The sequence below is a fragment of the Opisthorchis viverrini genome, assembly GCF_000715545.1.
Source record: "Opisthorchis viverrini unplaced genomic scaffold opera_v5_357, whole genome shotgun sequence".
NCBI lineage: Eukaryota > Metazoa > Platyhelminthes > Trematoda > Opisthorchiida > Opisthorchiidae > Opisthorchis > Opisthorchis viverrini.
Genome location: NW_008752012.1, coordinates 204200 through 222158, shown reverse-complemented (window position 1 = coordinate 222158; position 17959 = coordinate 204200). Strand labels below are relative to the sequence as shown.

Sequence of the window (17959 nt, the reverse complement as noted above, 5' to 3'; positions counted from 1 at the left end):
CAAGGCAGCGGTGTTTGGTGGGAAATGCAAATGCATTACCATTTCTACGGAACAAGTCGCCACATGTTCCAACCCCCAACCTGGAGGGCCAGGAGACTGTGTTCGTCAGGCCTCTAACCATTGGCTGGTATGAAAGACTATGTGACTGTCGCAAAGACACTCCGCAGTATAGCTCAATGGGTCGCCGAGTTACACAAACCGCCACACCACGGTAAGGTCCAGTCTCCTCATGATGGGAGTAATATATAAATGATTGTACCCTTTCGGTGACTAGCTGCCATGCCAGCAGAAGGAAGCACGAGGGCCGGGATATTGCTAGGTTGCCCAAGCCTAGACAGGGGAAGTCGGGAGGCAGAGGTCGGGTCGAACCCTGAACCCTCTGGTCAATGAATTCACGCTCTAACCACTGAACCATCTCGCTCCGCCAGGAAAATATACTGCGATACGATAAATATCATAAGAATAGACAAAGGCGACGGACTTTGTACACCACATTCAGTTGAAGAAGAACACGATAGACGACAGGCTCATCTGGATTCACTTCAGATCCCGATAACAGCAAATTAATGCGTAAATGAAAGTGTTTTGCCACCTGTGTTGTTCTATTGTTCAGGTGCCAGCTATGGAATGTAGGTTATTGTCAATTGCATCCCTGTCTAGACTTGACCACTGACTGACTTCCTCGAAATGTCACCATGGTTGAGAAATCAGAAGTTGTGACGAGTCAGTCGGTAGGCTGGTGTCGGGGGGATGGGGACACCCAAGTTACGTAGCCAGGAGCTCACATCAGTGATTGTCACGTGGTAGAATGGTGTGACATTGTCGCCAGATCCTAGTTGACTGACATGTGAGTTGAAACTCCAAATGGTGGAACGATAATTTAGTCACAAAAGTACTTCAGTACAGTTAGAATAGGAGGCTAATAGGTAATCTTTCAAGAAAAACAAGTGAACGTACTTTTAACGATGGGAGTGGAATGCCAGAAGAGAGCAGCCAGGCGACCATGAAAACACCGACAGCCGTTTGAAGATGCCAACCGATGCTACGAAAATTTAAAAAAAAACATGCAGCAAGTAACTTCGTGTGCTCACGGAGATTAAGGTTCGACAACAACCGGGGATTAGTGCATGAACAACGATCTAACCAACGCACCGGAGACCGACAAATCTTGCAATCAGATATAGTACATCCATGTGGAAAAGGTTTCAGTTAAACGCCCTCAGTCAAAGCGTCGTCGTGGCCTAGAAACAGAGGTGAAATGATTCCCGTCCGGGCTATGTAATATGGGAACAACAATACTGACAAATCGAGAATGAGAGACGTCAAGATGAACCACGTATTTAGATTTCAGTGAAGTATCTTAGTTGATGAGCGGTCGGATAGTTGGTTGAGGGTTAGAGTTTACATTATCAAACACGGAATACCCAGGTGTGCTGAGTAAAAGCGCAGTACGGCAGTTTCTTCGCATCGTCCTTCTGTATAACAGATGCTGTTACGATTGCAAGTAGTTGATGATCATCAGTACCCACCAGGCTAATGAGATCTGGAGTAAAAAAACTCACTATGGTAACTGCCAACTTACAGGGTACAACACCAAAAAACGAAGTATTCAAAAGGAAAGGACAAATAGACAGAATGAACCTGACCAGAGGAGACTGCAACATCCGGCAGTGCCCACGATTACGAAAACGTTGGCAGTGTTGAAGCATTGGAAGATCGGGTGCGTTTACCGGTAATTGACTAGATGGCTGTTAATCTGTTTGCTGAGCTTTTCAACTGACTTGCAAACGTTTCGTCACCATAGAGGAGACATCATTAGATCGCAACTGGGTGAGTTCCTGTAAACCTCACAAACGAAAGATTCAGCTGGGTTCCAGGTGAGTCTCTCGAAAAACCAAATTAGTTCGCAAATGAGTGTATATTCGCTAATTTCGAGCAATTTGTTTTCAAGTGGAACGTAAGTTTGACGGAAACCCGGGGACTGCGCCTACCTGATGAACCTCAAAAAGGGCGAAACCGGTCGTGGGCTGTCGACGGATTTTCAGCAACCTTATGAGTAGTACATTACAAGTATATACTTGAGTGAGTTCCTCTTTTCAGACATGTGTCTTTAGAGTTTGCAAGAAGTAAATTTGAGTTCTAACATGATTGGCTGTTCACAACTCATCTCACTCGGAAGTTCATCGGTCCAATCGCGATCTGTGTTGCATCGTGGTCTGTATTTCTTGCGTTCGACTGGTCTTTGTTCCTATTCGGGGTGTGGCCAACAGGAGCAGAGTAATGGATCGATTGGTCGCAAGATACGCAACACGGTCACAACACAAATGGGGCATGAATTGTTCAGACTCGGAGGAAGATGAGTTCAGAACAGCCAATCACGTTGAAGAACTGTTTACGCAACCGCGGGCCAATGATGCCTCCCCGAATGGTGACGGAACGTTCGATCGCCCGCTGATTCAAGTGCCACTGCGAATACGGTGTTTATCCGAATAGGGTTTAGGTGAAACATTTGTGCAACATATTCAGTTGTGGATGATGGGAATACCCCGTGACAGTGCAACTTATGTGCATGCAATCAAGCTTGGAATCTGTGTACCACCCCGGCATGTGGAGAGATTCCCGTGGAAAATACAGAAAAGAAACTGGTTAGCATTCGATCACCGCATGACTTACAATTCCTCCTTGCGAAATATCAACCACACCACCATCAGTGCAATGCCTACGGGCGAGACCGCCAGTTTAGTGACGGACACATTGAATCCCACGTGAAATCGACAGAGACGAAAGTTGACGGCAAACCTGTAGAGCAAAAAAAAGACAAGCACGGCGACAGAATGAGGATCTGATCTAGCCGGGAAAAGCCATTTTGGCGAGAATTGAAAAGAACTGAAAACTCGTTCCAATTTGTACGTGTGACGTGTTGACGTCATAAAACGAAACCACACCCGAATAGAAATTGGCATTCAATACCCACTGAATTGTCTGTTGTGAATGGAGTAGGGAACGGTAACAAATGCTCAGATGAGTATACCAGAAATCGGAGTACATACCTCTTTTTAGCCGCCGGGAAGAAGTAGGTGATCCAGAATGCAAGCACATTGGTGACTGCCAAAATCCCGCAGCAAAAGAAAAGCGAGATGGCGAAGTAGACTGCAAAGTAAACGGAAGGGGGGGGGGCGGATGAATTTAGGGTGTCTATAACCCGAACTACAATGAAAACGGCGATTACGGAGACTAGTGTAGGCACATCCGGATTATAAAAGTCTTGCGAACGAAAACTGACCTTTCATTGGCAAACAGCACCTTTGGCGTCTTGATTGATGAAACATGCGTGTAACACTCAAAGACGGGTATTAGTGGACGAAATGGCTCAAGTGGTTAGAGAACCGCGAGTTTACTAAGCGGAAGGTTCGTGGTTCGAATCCGACCCGCTCTGCCTCCCGACTTCCCCTGTCTAGGCTTGGGCAACCTGGCAGTATCCCAGCCCTCGTGCCACCTTCGTGTGGCATGGCAGCTAGGCACCGAAAGGGCACCATAGCTGAACGATTGTTATTATTTATTATTACCAGTGGACGATTTGAGGTGCCTCAGTGAGGGCGGCGATTCTATGTGCCGCGGGGCTTGTGGAAAGAACCCCCTATATCCTCAACCCTCGATGTTAATTTTCTTCAGTCAGATCCGCTCCACGAGCTTTGATCTGTGACTCTTTGTCTTACTGAAAGTTCACCAAAATTATCATCTCTCTTAGTACGTTTCGCATATTCGCTTGAGTTACACTATTGTGAGACTACTTTTCATGAAGGAAACTACTCACAAGGTTGCTGAAAACTATTCGACAACCCAAGACCGGTTTCGACCTTCTTGGGGCTCATCAGGTAGGCGCAGTTGCCGAGTTTCCGTCAACCTCATGATCTACTTGAAACCGAACTGGACTGTTTTCGAGAAATACACGTATTTGCAAATCAATTTGGTGTTCACGAGAGACTCAACTGAATCCCCCGTTTATGATATTCTACAACTGAATGTGCTGCACACAGGCCGCCTCATGTTTCAGTTGGAATGATATTCGAGATATCGCAGTATATTTTCATGAAGAGAAGTTTTGAGCAACCTTGCGAGTAGTTCCCACTCCTTCATAGTACACGAATCGAATGCGTAAAAGCAACGCAAAGATAATTGTACTTTTTGTCTGGTATTGAAGGTCGATCGGTTCGGAACGGCTGCGTCGTAGACCGCACATTCATGGCCCATTTATGCGCGGTTGGCGGATGATGGACCACGCTGACTGTATTCCGAGGAAGGGACGCCGTCAAATCCACAGGGCATTTGAGTGGTTCACCATCTAATGTCTCTGGTTTGAGTTACTGGATTGTCAGTTTGTTTTCGGTACCTTGTAATGACTCGCATATTCAGTTTTGCCTTAAATTTGCTTTCGTTTTATAAACGAAAAAGAAATACACTCATTTGCAAACTAATTTGGTTTTTCGAGAGACTCACCTGGAACCCAGCTGAATCCCTCCTTTTTGTGATGCTTCCAGGCAGCTGAATGTGCTGCACCAGGTCGCCTCATGTTTCAGCCGCTACGATACTCGAGATATCGTGATACACGTTCATTCGCAATGCACTACTCATGAGGTTGGTGAAAATTCGTCGACAGCCCATGACCCGTTTCGCCCTTTTTGAGGCTCATGAGGTAGGCGCAGTCCCCGAGACGCAAACGGCCCATTTTGACGATCTGGACATCCCAGAGTATGAAGCCTCTGTGTGACCGCCGTTGTACAGACTTGGCTGTGTAATGACAGTCATGAGGTACCCATATTCGTGCACCCAGGATGCGTCTTTTAATCGGTGTGGGCTCTCTGCCGATCTTTTGAGCAGAGTGTAGGTTTCATCTCTTCAGTTATCCTCGGTTGGCGTGATATTTATGAGTCACAAGCCAGGCATTGCTGATGGCCTTAGAAGTGTCCCTCCTAGTCATCCTCCGCTCTTATTCTCTTGGATCTACACCAGGCGCAAGGCGCCCGGTTGGTTTCACATGCGACTAAACCCAATATGCTAATAAAAATAACAATAATAGTTGAGCTGTGATGCTCTTTTGAGGCATGGGTACCATCCAAGCCGAAGAAAGCACTACCAGGCTACCCAAGCCTAGACAGGAACAGTCAAGATGCCGGGATTCTGTTCGAACCACGGACCTTCCGGTCAGTGAGCTGATTCGAACTCAGTCACCTACTGTGCGATGTGAGAGGCCAATCCAAAAACGAATGCCGTGCAATGCTGGGTCATCAACTCTAATCAATCGAACGGTAAGAGAAGCTGTAATTAGAGCTGAAATCCCCTCATGCTGTGAATGAAATGGATGCATGTGATGAATCTTCGTTGTTATCGCTCACCCCAACTTTGACTGTTTGTTGATCACAGCAATACCCAACCTAGAAGAGGCAGAAGCAGTTGTGTTGCGAGTCACCAAGGCAACAACATCAAGCATTCCAGATTTGAGCCGTCGTGATCGACCACTTTGTTTTGTGACTGTGTTCGATCGTTTACAAACGTTGTCCATTTGGCAGCACAGCGCAGTACCATGACTATAATCTGGGTGGAACGTCGTGAAGAGGCAGCACAAAGAAATGTGAAATCTGGAGGCCCCGAAAGATAAGACGAGGTCATCGAAATAACGTGCGGAACCACGAAAAGCCGCAGATTCGTCTTCTAGCCCGACGATTTGTGTGACATGCATTGAAAGATGGCATATTGTCCACATACACCTAGCACAGATGTCGATTCACTACCCTTTCATTTTCACATCATTTAAGTAATAATCGCTCAGCTGTAACACCCTTTCAGTGCCTAGCTGCCATGCCACTAAAAGGAAGCACGAGGGCTGGGATACTGCCAGGTTGCCCAAGCCTAGACAAGGGAAGTCGAGAGGCGGAGGTCGGGTTCGAACCACGGACCCTCTGGTCAGTAACTTCACGCTCCAACCACCTGAGCCGTCTCGCCCCTTTCACATCATTTGGGATGTTGAAAATTCATTCTCTAATTTTTTCCATCGCAGTAAAGTTCCTAGGTGAATCGTATTTTCTCCCGAAATCCGAAATACTATGTTGCGTCACAGCCATGCTACCAGAAGGAAGTAAGAGGTCCTAGATACTGCTGGATTTCCGAATCTGGACAGAAGCAAATGAAACACGGACCTCTCGACTGGCATCTGGGCCGCTAGGTGACCTGGGCCTAACAATGAAACACGGACCTCTCGACTGGCATCTAGGCCGCTAGGTGACCTGGGCCTAAGAGAGGGCGAGAAGGCCCAAGTAGTTAGAGCAGGAATTTACTGATCGGAAGGACTGTGGTTCGGAACCGACCTCTGCCTCTGGACTTCCCCTGTCTAGGCTTGGGCAACCGGGCAGTATCCCAGCCCTCGTGCTTCCTTCGGGTGGCATGGCAGCTAGGCGCCGAAAGGGTGCTACAGCCGACCGTTTTTTCTGGGTTTAAAAAACACCAGAAAATCAGGTAAACCATCGGTTGTATGGATCTCTTCAGGTCGCTGTTCGAGCTATGATCCAGACGTAGTCAATGTTTCAACGAAACATTGAAGGGGATGTCAGTGAAGAAGTACGGTTAGGAAATTAGTTGAAAACCATTCTAGTTCTACTGACAACCTGGGTTCAGGCTCATGCTTAGAAGTGGACAAAAGAGAATTCGGAAACTATGTCAAGGAAGTAGAATAACAGAAATACATGACCGACATACATTTGAATTGGCGCCCAAAAGCCGCAACACGAGTGACTGGTTCTGTTCAGGAGAAAGAACAATAGCCTACACGCAGCGCATCACACCGAAGACGATCGATGGGAGACAAGTAATTGCACCCAGTACATATCAGATTCACAAGAGCACTTCGTTTTTGCACCTCAATGAGATCAGTATGGTGACGAAAACGGGGTCTCTGTTGAAGAGTGCGTTCTAAAATCTGTTGAAAGAATCACTGACGAAAACGAAGCTTGGCTTCTGCAGCGTGAAGACATGGTGCGTGATAATCAGTTCCTTTCGATCGATCGGCTATAAAGCATGCATCGGCTGCTAAAGTTGTCATCGTCGGGAAAATGGGAGGTGAAGTAGAGTAAAACCAGTCAGTGGATGGGATGACTAAATTAGCTAACTGATATGCGACGAACCGGAAAATTGGCATTGCACGCGATAGCTTTGAAGCAGGAGCGCAAACCTCTGCATGATTAAGCCACGTGCCATCAACCGGGTCGGACCCCGGGGCCCTATCCAGGAAGTCTTTAATAGTCAACCCAAATGCATTTGCTTTCATAATTTGTTCTCAGGTCACGGATATTATGGCTCACGTTCAGCACCATTCAGCAAAGGGATGGGCCTGGTTGGTGCCTAGTTGTCCTGTCACCCAAAGGAAGTACGAGGGATGGGATACTGCCAGGTTGTCGAAGCCTAGACAGGGAATTCGGGAGGCAGAGGTGGGTTCGAACCACGGACCTGCCGGTCAGTGAACTCGGGCCACCTTGCTCCTATGCATACAACACAAGACCTGGCCCGAAACGGTAAGATTTGACGAAGATCGATAGATATCTGATGAGATGGTGTGTGGAATTCATCGAAGTAGTTTGCGATAAAACGCGTTTTGAATTTTGGGTAAAATACAATGCCTGACCTCCTTCATTCGTAGGATCGAACAACAACAAACTTTTCGAGGCTTGCTGAAATCAATCGATAAATACTTAACATACCGTTCTTCGACAGAGACCTCACGTGTTATTCGCGAATTAATGAAACACGGTTTTGTGCTCGAGTGGTGTTCTGCTCACCAAATAATTGTAGCTGCGCACTAATTAGGTTTTCGATTGTGCAGTATGAATAATTCGGGATAGGGAGAGGGGCGAGTGATCTCAGTCTGTGGACTGAACTGTTTGCATATAACTGGTGTAAGATATCATCAGACTAGCGCTCCGCACCGCCATTTCGGTATCAATCAGAAAGGTGAGGGCAAATTTACGTAGACGTTTCAGGCTTCGCTCAAACCATGTGCCTAATAGATGTTTTGTATACCAAAAGTGGCACCATGAGGGTAAAATTTCGGGTGAGTAAAGATGCTCTAAGGAGTACGAGTAGCGTTCGTTTGTGGAATATTCTTTTCACAGATGCACTAACTCGTTAACGTCACTTATCATGCTGAACTCCGAACAAGGTTACGTAGTTCCGTGACCCCTTTAGCAACAAGGAGAACATTGTGAACTGGCATCATGTTCACGTGACTGGTGATATCGCATGCCATGGAAAAACCATCTCTTGTTGTTGTCGCTTACAGCAGTGACACCAAAGGTGACAGACAGAATTGGAGGGTGTCCAATGAAGGTAAACGATGGAAAATGGCCAAAATTCTTTACCGGACGAGGAAACCTATTTTCCTGATGGAACGCTACTCGTAAGGTCGCCGGAAACTCCCCGACAGGTCACCCATTTCGCCATTTTTGGTGCTCGTCAGTTAGTTGTCTCACGTTAAAACCAAACTGCTTTGCAAATGGATGTGTTCCCCGAATCGCATCCGATTTGGTGATGAAAACCTAAAAACACAATGCCTGCTTGACGGGCTCATTAAGGGAGAAATTAGTCGTGCACTGCCAGTCACTTTACGGGTAGCGTGTTCCGTTAGAGAGGCGGCCTTGGCACAGCGAATTCAGCTGAAAAAATATATATAATCGTTCAGTTGTATCACCGTTTCAGTGCCTAGTTGTCATGCCATTCAAAGGAGACAAGAAGACTGGGATACCGCTAGGTGGCTAGACAGGAGCAGTCTAGATGCTGAGTTTGGCGAGATGGTTCAAGTGGTCATAGCGCGAATTTACTGACCCGAAGGTCCCTGGTTCGAACCCGACCTCTGGTTCTCGACTTCCCCTGTCTAGGCTTGGGCAACCAGGCATTATCCGAGCCCTCGCGCTTCCTTCGAGTGGCATGGCAGCTAGGTACCGGAAGGGTGTTAGAGCTGAGCGGTTCTTTTAGTTTGGCTTGGATTCACGGAACAGATGCCTTAACTACTAAGCTATCTCGAACCCAAATTAGTTGAACAAACTCATAGACGGATTCAGTAACGTATCTCATCAAGATCAAACCAGTTTGAAAATGAGTGTATTTCACGTGCTGTGGCCTAGTTTAAAGAGGATGGGCATCGACAGAACCACAGTACACTAGAGAACCCAATGAGAAAACTTTACAGATGTCCAGCTCCGAGTGAAAGTGGAGGTGAGGTGAAATCTGGTTACGAATCAATAAAACCTCTGCCGAAGTTGAGGCAGCTGCTGGCTTGACTGCCCGCAAACGACCCAGATTGAAAGCAATGACCAGAAGGTAGTGCCATTCTGATCGCTACATCGCATCAACTGAGGGCGGGGTATCAGATGTGAACATGCAGGGCATTTTGAGTTGGGCAACTGAAAGCGATCCAATAGCATTTTACGCTAATGGTTTTTTATTTCGAGCGGAGATTTCGTTGAATCACGGAAAAGTACGCTGAAAACACCTCGCATGTCAGGTGTCCGGAGTTCAAACCCCGGGGCGGCCATTGGATATGCACTGCTGATGAGCTCTAACAAGAGCAAACTCGAGTCTAGTGCTCCCCCTGTTTGGTGTGGATTCACATGAATAATTGGGCCAGGATAGGAGAACGACTGTTCAAAACGAGGGTGATGTGAAACTAAACGAAAAATTATTGAAGGACAATTTCTGACCCTGTGCAACACATGCGTGGAATTTACGTGAAATGTGATCTTGACATGTGGCTAACCCATGTTAACCGGGCTAGCGTCCGATTGGTTTTTCACATTGAACTGTGCCAATGGACATCCGCGTGCGAAAGGTGATGCCCTTAGCCCAAGTGCGCAACCACTCAGTCGCGCTGTAATCGAAGTACACCCGAGAGAATGAGACCGGAAGGTGAACAGTTCCAAAGAAACCAGCATATCCAACCCGTGGCCCATCATGGCCAGCTAAAGCGGGTATAATCGAACATTTGGAAACCAGTGTATACAAAGGTGACCCGCATCCTCTGCACTAGCCAATGATAGCCCCCATACAATCTTATCTTTACGACGATAGTCACCTTTAGAGCCGTTGTAGGCCGATGTACAACGCAGTGAGCCGAGAATTGTATGATCTATAGATGAAGGCTGGCTACCAAAGTAGTAGGCCGCGACCGAAACGTTTGCACAATCACAGTTTATCCAAGAACCCGTGCAGTCTGATACCGAAACAACGTATACTTCGGTGGACGCCCCAAACGGACAACAAAACCACATGCCGGTTCAGGATAGATTGACGGTTGTTTCTGTTAAGTCCCGGTGGTCTGGCGAAAGATGACATTTCCATCCGGATTGGGAAGGCCAGAGCGGCCTTTGTGAACCTACGTCACCTGTGGCGTAGGCGCGACATCAGCTTTTCTGTCAAGGGTCGAGTTTACAATGCTGCGTGCGCCCCAGGTCGAGTTTACAATGCTGCGGTGCGCCCCATACTATTATACGGATCAGAAACCTGGCAGGTGCGCCACCAGGATGTCAAAAGGCTTTCACTGTTTGACCATCGATGTCTTCGGAGCATTGCCCGAATCTGGTGGGAACACCGGATCAGCAATTCTGAAGTACGTCGAATGTGTGGGGGGGGGGGGAATAACTCACACTCGACAGATGAACTGACTGCACTGCATCGGTTGCGCTGGCTTGGCTAGGCGCTGCGTATGCTAGTCGACCGACTTCCTCGAAGGGTTCTTTTCGCACAACCATGTAAAGGGTAGAAGAGAGCGGTCAAACAATGGCTTGGCAGCGAAATACAGAAGCCATTACCAGCACACTCAACTGCGCTGGCCATTGCCGTCTTCCTGGATGGAGACCTAGATGGTTGGAGACATTGTCAGACATGGCCCAGTCGCACCCTCAATGGCGCTCATGCATCAAAGCTATTGCCTTCAATGCATAGCCCCTTTCCTAATCTCCCCACTTGTCAGCCCACTGACAGTGCTTTATTTACGCACCAATTTACCAGCTCCCGCCTCCAATGCGCAACTAAAACTATGGCAGCTACAAGCATTGTAGGACAAGTAAGCGTTATTGCAACTGACGATGACGATGATGATGTTTCTGTGAAGCCTCGTTCATTGTGGTCACTCAGATACAGGTTGCCAAGTATATAGTAGTTACTAGAAGTTACCACATTGGAACGGCTGAAATGTCCCACACTCTTCGCGCCCTCACGCTTGGCGTTTGCTCTTTGTTATCGACCAAATATGGTAATCGAACGAGGACTGGTCAAACCGAAGTAATCTGAATCCCGTATTATCACGGCGCGTGATTCAACGCCACGAATGTTCTATGTCGTATAGGTGTAGGAAAGTCGTTCACTTCTAGCTGGCCTTCTATTGAAGCAAATTATACATCAAGGTCGATTCTCACGCCACAGTAGATCGATCAGTGTAAACACCGAAACTCAAAGACATGTGGTGCCCTTCAGAAAGACTAATTTGTCATGCGTAAAGGTGCGTCAAAAACACTGGCGCCAGGATAGGAGGATTGGTCATTACAGGTTAAAACTTGCTAGCTTACTGCTCGACAAGTTTGCCTTTCAACTTCTCCTGTCTAGGCTTGTGCAGCCTGGCGCTGTCTAAGCCCTCGTGCTTCCTTCGGATGGCATGGCAGCTAGGAGCCGAAAGGGTGTTACAGCTGAACGATTTCGATTGCACAGAAGGATGGATGCTATCCCTAATAAGCCTGTACTAAGTCACCAGAAAGGCATAAAGCGCGAGAGCGAGACACACTAGAAAAAGGTGACAACTGTCTATGGTACCTTATCAAGACCAGAAAAAAACGTGAATTGCACCGAAGGTAACCAAGATGAATCAATCAGTTCATACCAGAAGTGCACACACATTTTCTGTCAAATTAAAGATACAATCGACGAAAAAACATGACTCAGTAGCTTCGCGTTAGGTGAACCAGTACCACCCAGAGAACAGCCAGAGTGACAGAGAGTCGTTCTTAACATGAATTAGTTTGTGTGTTTGTGGGAATGATCGTTTCTGTGATGAAGAAAATACAAGGTGTAAATTTTGACGACGGATAGAAAATAATGTTCAGAGTTTGATGGTTTATTTTCTGAGCCAATGAATGACAACCTGCAGTGCTTCTATAGTTTTTTTTATACATATTCAGTCACCTGTCTACCTGTGGAGAAAACAGAAGCGAAAAAAGAGGTTTTGTTCGTCACTGGTGGTTAGTTACGAAGTTTTCGATGGCAGATCAAAGGGGCTTTCCCCTGAGGGATCATTTATGACATCATTATTGTAAGTTGAGGGTTTGATCCTTCCAGGTTTAGCCGCTTGAAAGTAAACGGAGTCTGTCACTCTCAAACCGCATCTCGGCGCAATATGAAGTGTATCCAGAGTCCGTTTCTGCAGACGTGGCCAAGTCCTCGCAATTTAAGCGCATTACGTTGTAAAACTGGATGCGATTGACGACGGTGTTCACATGTATTTTATCGTTCCCTTAGTGATCTTCCGAAATCCTTAGGCGGTAAGCAGCCGAAATTTCCAATGAACGAAAGCTCTCGAAATCCTCTGCTAACCGGCAGAAAAAATACCTAGGAAAGACACCAGGCTAACGGACTCGACGAGCACTGATCAAACTCGGCCGTGGTGACAGAGTCGACGAGTCTGTTTGATGGAGCTACGTACATGGTTTAATCGTTTGATCGAGAAAAAGCGGCAGTATGCGAAGCTGATGGTTCGTATGGCTCGGTGGAATCAATGATCTCCCTTTTACACAACCACGATAACTGGTTGCACATAGAATTGCTGAAATGCCACCTGTAGGTTAGTTTGTGATAAGTGGCCAGTGATCTTGAATGCCCGCACCGTTCGGGTTTTCTTCGAGCCAAAACACAACTGAACCAGACGGATATGTTCCCTTCCTGGATGTCTCTCCCCTCTTTGGGGAAGGAATGCTTACATACGTACATATATGTACACACTGAATCATTCTAACTGAACTACGGAACTCGGTAACTGAGTGCAAGACCTAACTATTTAGGGAGGGTACGAACCCAAGCGGGATTTATACATCGTTCAGCTGTAGTAACCTTTCGGTGCCCGACTGCCATGCCACTAGAAGGAAGCACGAGGGATGGGATACTGCCAGGTTGCCCAAGCCTAAACAGGGGAAGTCAAGAAGCAGAGGTTGGGTTCGAACCACGGAACTTCCGGTAAGTAAATCCGTGTACTAAGCACTGAGCCATCTCGGAGCCAACCAGATGAACACACGAGAACACCCCTCGATAGAGATCTAATCGGATCTTATGCTTTTGAAATGGTTCCGAAGGAAGGCATGCATATGAAAATCAACGCAATCGTCATACAGGAATGGACCTACAATGATGGGGTGATGACAACCGGTGTTCACTCGTGCGGGACCTAGCTGGAATAGTTTTCAATGACGACAAAACATGACTATACCAAACGAGTTCCGATGCGACTCGAGCTAAAGTGTAGTGATATTCATTATGCTGGAAAACCATACGCGGTGCGATTCCGCGAAGCCACAGCACTCGACGGAACGGATTGGAATCTTGTTGTTTTCAAGATGTATATGTTTTGCGTCAGTATAGCTGACGTCCTACCGATAAGATGAAATTAATCCAAAGTGATTCGGTCAATACCTGTAGCACATGGGAAGGGAAATATTTCCATGATCGATGAAGGAGTTCAGTATGTACCATTACTTCCAGGATGACAAGGATCAGTTTTTGATCGCTGTTCGGAACCTCTTCGCTTCCCCACCGCGTCGTTTGTCTAAAAAATTTAGACTCCTATGAACACAGATAGCCCTCCTACCAGTTTACTGGGTTTAAAGGTGGCACTTAGGAGTTCAACAAACACACTTATCTGCATATATCAATTCGCTTTTCACGGGAGACTAAACGGAATCTCTCGTTTATAATACTCCTCCACCAACGACTTGGGAAGGTTACCGCCTAATTTCTTGCTTTGTCGATGATCAATCCAGTCCACAATGTGAATGAATGTCTCTCACCACCGCGGTGGGTAGAAACCGTTACAAGAAATTCGGGACTATCCGCTCCGCACCATGTTCATTGATCAGCACGAACCACAGTTAGCGGCAGGTCGCTTGTCGATAACTAGATTCAGCCCCTGCATAAACCGTACCGCTGAACGCACACCAGCGTTTCATCGTGAGTAGCTCCGGTGTACCTCGGTATATAACACATGAGGGAGGTGTTAGGTGGGAATACGACTGGTTTGCATTACCTCCAGAGAACCATAATCATCAAGTTCGATTACAAAGTGACTCGCTCAATGATGATGCCTCGACGATTGGTGACAGAACTTCCACAAGTGCATTGCCGAGCTCAGCGAACAGATCAACAGCCACCTGGTTTACAACGGCCGAGATGGCTCAAGTGGTTAGAGTGCGAATTTACTGACCGGAAAGTCCGTGTTTCAAACCCGACCTCTTCCTCTCGACTTCCCCTGTCTAGGCTTGGGCAACCTGGCAGCATCCCAGCCCTCGTGCTTCCTTCGGGTAGCATGGCAGCTAGGCACCGGAAGGTGTTACAGCTGAGAGATTTTTTTAAGCAACCCACTTAGTGGAGCCAAAGTTTGACACTGATTTTACTCGCTTGCTAAGTGCAGATGAGGCGAAACGTGCACAGTGAAAAACAACTAAAAATACGTACTTTTCTAGGAAAGTCCCTCCGCAGTGCTGCACTGATTTTCGACAAAGAGTAGTATGAGAAGACCAGTTAGTATGTCTACCCACCAATCGATCGATCAATGATTCAGGCGGCACTAATGAAGTGATCACTTCACCGACGTCGCCTTGTCTACAATTTATTTCGATGAGCGGTGAACCAATGGGTATTTTGATGGCATGCTTTTTTGTTTTATCTGCCCTATTTGTTCTGCACCATCATTATAGATAAAATAAATAAATCATTCAGCTGTAGCACTCTTTCGGTGCCTAGCTGCCATGCCACACGAAGACGGCACGAGGGTTGGGATACTGCCAGGCAAACTAAAAACGAACAGCATATCGTACAATGTGGTCAGATGGACGCGGAATCTGAGTCAGGTGAAAGTTTGGTCACGTAAGTGATTTTGAACACAGAACTGATAATCAGACCGCACCGATGGTCTTCAAAAAGACGGACAGCCACCTTCTGAGACGCACTATTCAGTGGGGGCGAGATGGCGAAAGTGGTTAGAGCGCGAATTTATTGACTGGAGGGTCTGTGATTCGAACCCGACCTCTACCTCTCGACTTCCCCTGTCTAGGCTTGAGCAACCTGGCAGAATCCCAGCCCTCGTGCTTCCTTCGGGTAGCACGGCAGCTAGGCACCGAACAGGTGTTACAGCTGAACGATTTTTTTTACTATTCACTGTGACAGTGTTTTTTATGAACGGTTCGGGTACGAGGACTCCCAGCGCATGGGGGAATCGTAGATATCCCTAGGCTATCCAGGTTGGATCCCGGGTCGATAATCATGCATCCACAACACATCACATTCGTGTCTTCGAGTTGGCTGTTTCTTGTTCAACAGCTATTCGAAGGTACACATTTACCGAGTACCTATCTCTCACAGCTAAATGTACCCATTGCACCTGCTTATTGTTTGGGCACGACGCGCCCAGAGAAGCCCATCCAGAGATGGAAAACCCGCTCAGAAAGTCTACATCGCCCTCCGCCTCTCCCGCTTTCTCGTTTCGCAGAGGATTATCGATGGATTTTCAGCACCTTATGAGGTAGTGCATTACAAATATAACCTCAACAAGTGTTTTACTTGAGTGACGCGCAATGCCAGAATGCACGAATTTCATGTCCTCTAACATGGATCGGGGAAAACGGACCAAATTAGGAATGACGTCGAACGAAAGAAGATTTTCGGGTTGAATCTCCCGAAAGCCCAAACATCAACCGACCGACCATCAGCCAGCCAATAATGGATGAGAGTTCAAAGACAGACCGAACAAAAGCGACAATGGACGGGAGAAGGAACTCACCTGCAGTGTCGTAGAAGTAGTAGTAAATCAATATAAAGCCCGACGCGAGAACAAGTAACAGCCCCAAAGCGACGTACATGGCCCATTTGGATTGCTTGAAAGCAGCGGTTCGAGCTTGCATTTCTCTGAGCCTGACAAAACGAAGCACAAAAATGAAGCCGTGTAGAATGCAGGTTTGTGCGGGTCTCACGTCTAGTTATCTCTGAGAGTTAATCGAGACAGATTCCAAAAACGGAAGGGTAGCAAACAGACGCTGAAAAGGAGATCTTTACGGTGCATCACCCATTCAGACTACTTAGCTCTACAAAGTGCACAAGGCCACCCCAGGATCGATCGAAATTGTTATCGTTCTCTCAAGATATCTTCTCCTGAGAGGCATAAACCCAACAAGTTGCAATGAGATTCATCATCATTGCCAGCTGTAATAACCGCGTACTCGTCGTACAGTGGTTGTAGCTGCCACAGTTTCGTTCATTGGTGATTTGGGGAGGTGGGGTAGATAGCTGCGCATTGGAGGCGGGAGCTAATAAATTAGTGCGTGAATACGGCACTGTCAATGGACTGTCAGGTGGGGGGATTGGGAAGGGAGCTATGCATTGAAGGCAATAGCTTGGCTGCACGAGTGCCATTGATGGCGCGACTGGGCAATGTCTGACAATGTCTGTAACAATTGACGTGGACCGTCTCGGGGTCCCCATCCAGGAAGACGGCAATGACCAGCGCGGTTGAGTTTGCTGGAAGAGGACCATGATGTAGTAATGAAGACGTGAGGAATAAACCAGTGAAATTCTTAAGCATAACCTCCGAACACAAACCACCTCTCACTTTTCACTTCAACCGGATGACCTAGGTGATCTGAACTTCCAGTAAAGCTTAAATCACTGTCACTCAGGCACAAATGGATTGAGGAGAGAAGATGAAAGCGCGCAACGCATCCAAGTTTCAATAAAGCCATAAACAGCGAATTGGAAGGATTAAGCTGGTTTGGAGACCTCATCATCATCATCATCATATAGAATATCTGGTTAGAATGGAAAGTGAGAATGGTGTATCGGAACCTATTGTTTCAGGACCTGTATATCAACTCAGTTATTAAATTCAGTCTAGCAGTTCAGAATCATGTGCCAAAGATACATCGGTTCCAACTACTACTACAGTTTCGATCACCGGAAAGTGAGAAAGCAAGCAAGGGAAGCACTGAGGGACATGGCATGTTCATTTAGTTGGGGAACTGGACAGCTAGGCATTGAAGGCGATTGCTGTGATGAACGAGCGCTACCAGCTCCCTCCCGAATATGAGGGAGCAAATCAAAATTCAATGACTACGGGCTGCATACATGTGGACAGATAGTCTCGCTTCCCACATGACTCTACAGTGTTTTGGAGAGTAGTCAAATTGATGGCCAGCATATATTGGAAAACAAACAGAGAGAGGCACGTGACCGACTGACCTACCACAGTCATACACATTGGGCGTATTCATCAATACTTGACTAAATGAACACTTTTCCTAAGCGGCCCACTTTGAGTTGACCGGTTCTTCTCTTGGAAGTATTCATCACTCGAAGTTGTGGAGAGTCCTACGTATTTTGGATGTGGTATTAGTTCCGATTGCAGTGTGACAATCCACGAATCTGCAAGGCTCAGATCACGTGTACTAGATTGAGACACCTATGGCGTCAAACCGGTATATCCCTGCATGTCGAGGGACGTGTGTATCGGGCTACAGTGCGGACTGTTTTGTTATACGGCTGTGAATCTTGGCCTGTTTGAGCAGCGGAACTGAGACGTCTTCAGGTGTTCGACAATCGTTGTCTCAGAACCATAGTTCGTATGGGTTGGTGTCGGCGAATCCGTAAAGAGGCAGTTAGAAAGCGCGTTTTC

The 17959-nt window shown here is 47.0% G+C and overlaps 2 protein-coding genes across 2 annotated transcripts in view; one reads left to right on the top strand and one right to left on the bottom strand.

Moving 5' to 3' along the window:
• T265_15114 (hypothetical protein) overlaps positions 1 to 17959 on the bottom strand; it is a gene marked incomplete at both ends in the record, with an annotated part of 41948 nt that overhangs the window by 13116 nt on the left and 10873 nt on the right. Inside the window, 4 exons of the mRNA XM_009176648.1 lie at positions 958 to 1042; positions 2674 to 2799; positions 3051 to 3150; positions 16076 to 16206. Coding sequence (XP_009174912.1) covers positions 958 to 1042; positions 2674 to 2799; positions 3051 to 3150; positions 16076 to 16206 — 442 coding nt within the window. The remainder of the gene's footprint in view (positions 1 to 957; positions 1043 to 2673; positions 2800 to 3050; positions 3151 to 16075; positions 16207 to 17959) is intronic.
• The window catches only part of T265_10314 (hypothetical protein), a gene marked incomplete at both ends in the record, with an annotated part of 19701 nt that continues 4022 nt past the window's right edge, over positions 2281 to 17959 (top strand). Inside the window, one exon of the mRNA XM_009176649.1 lies at positions 2281 to 2477. Coding sequence (XP_009174913.1) covers positions 2281 to 2477 — 197 coding nt within the window. The remainder of the gene's footprint in view (positions 2478 to 17959) is intronic.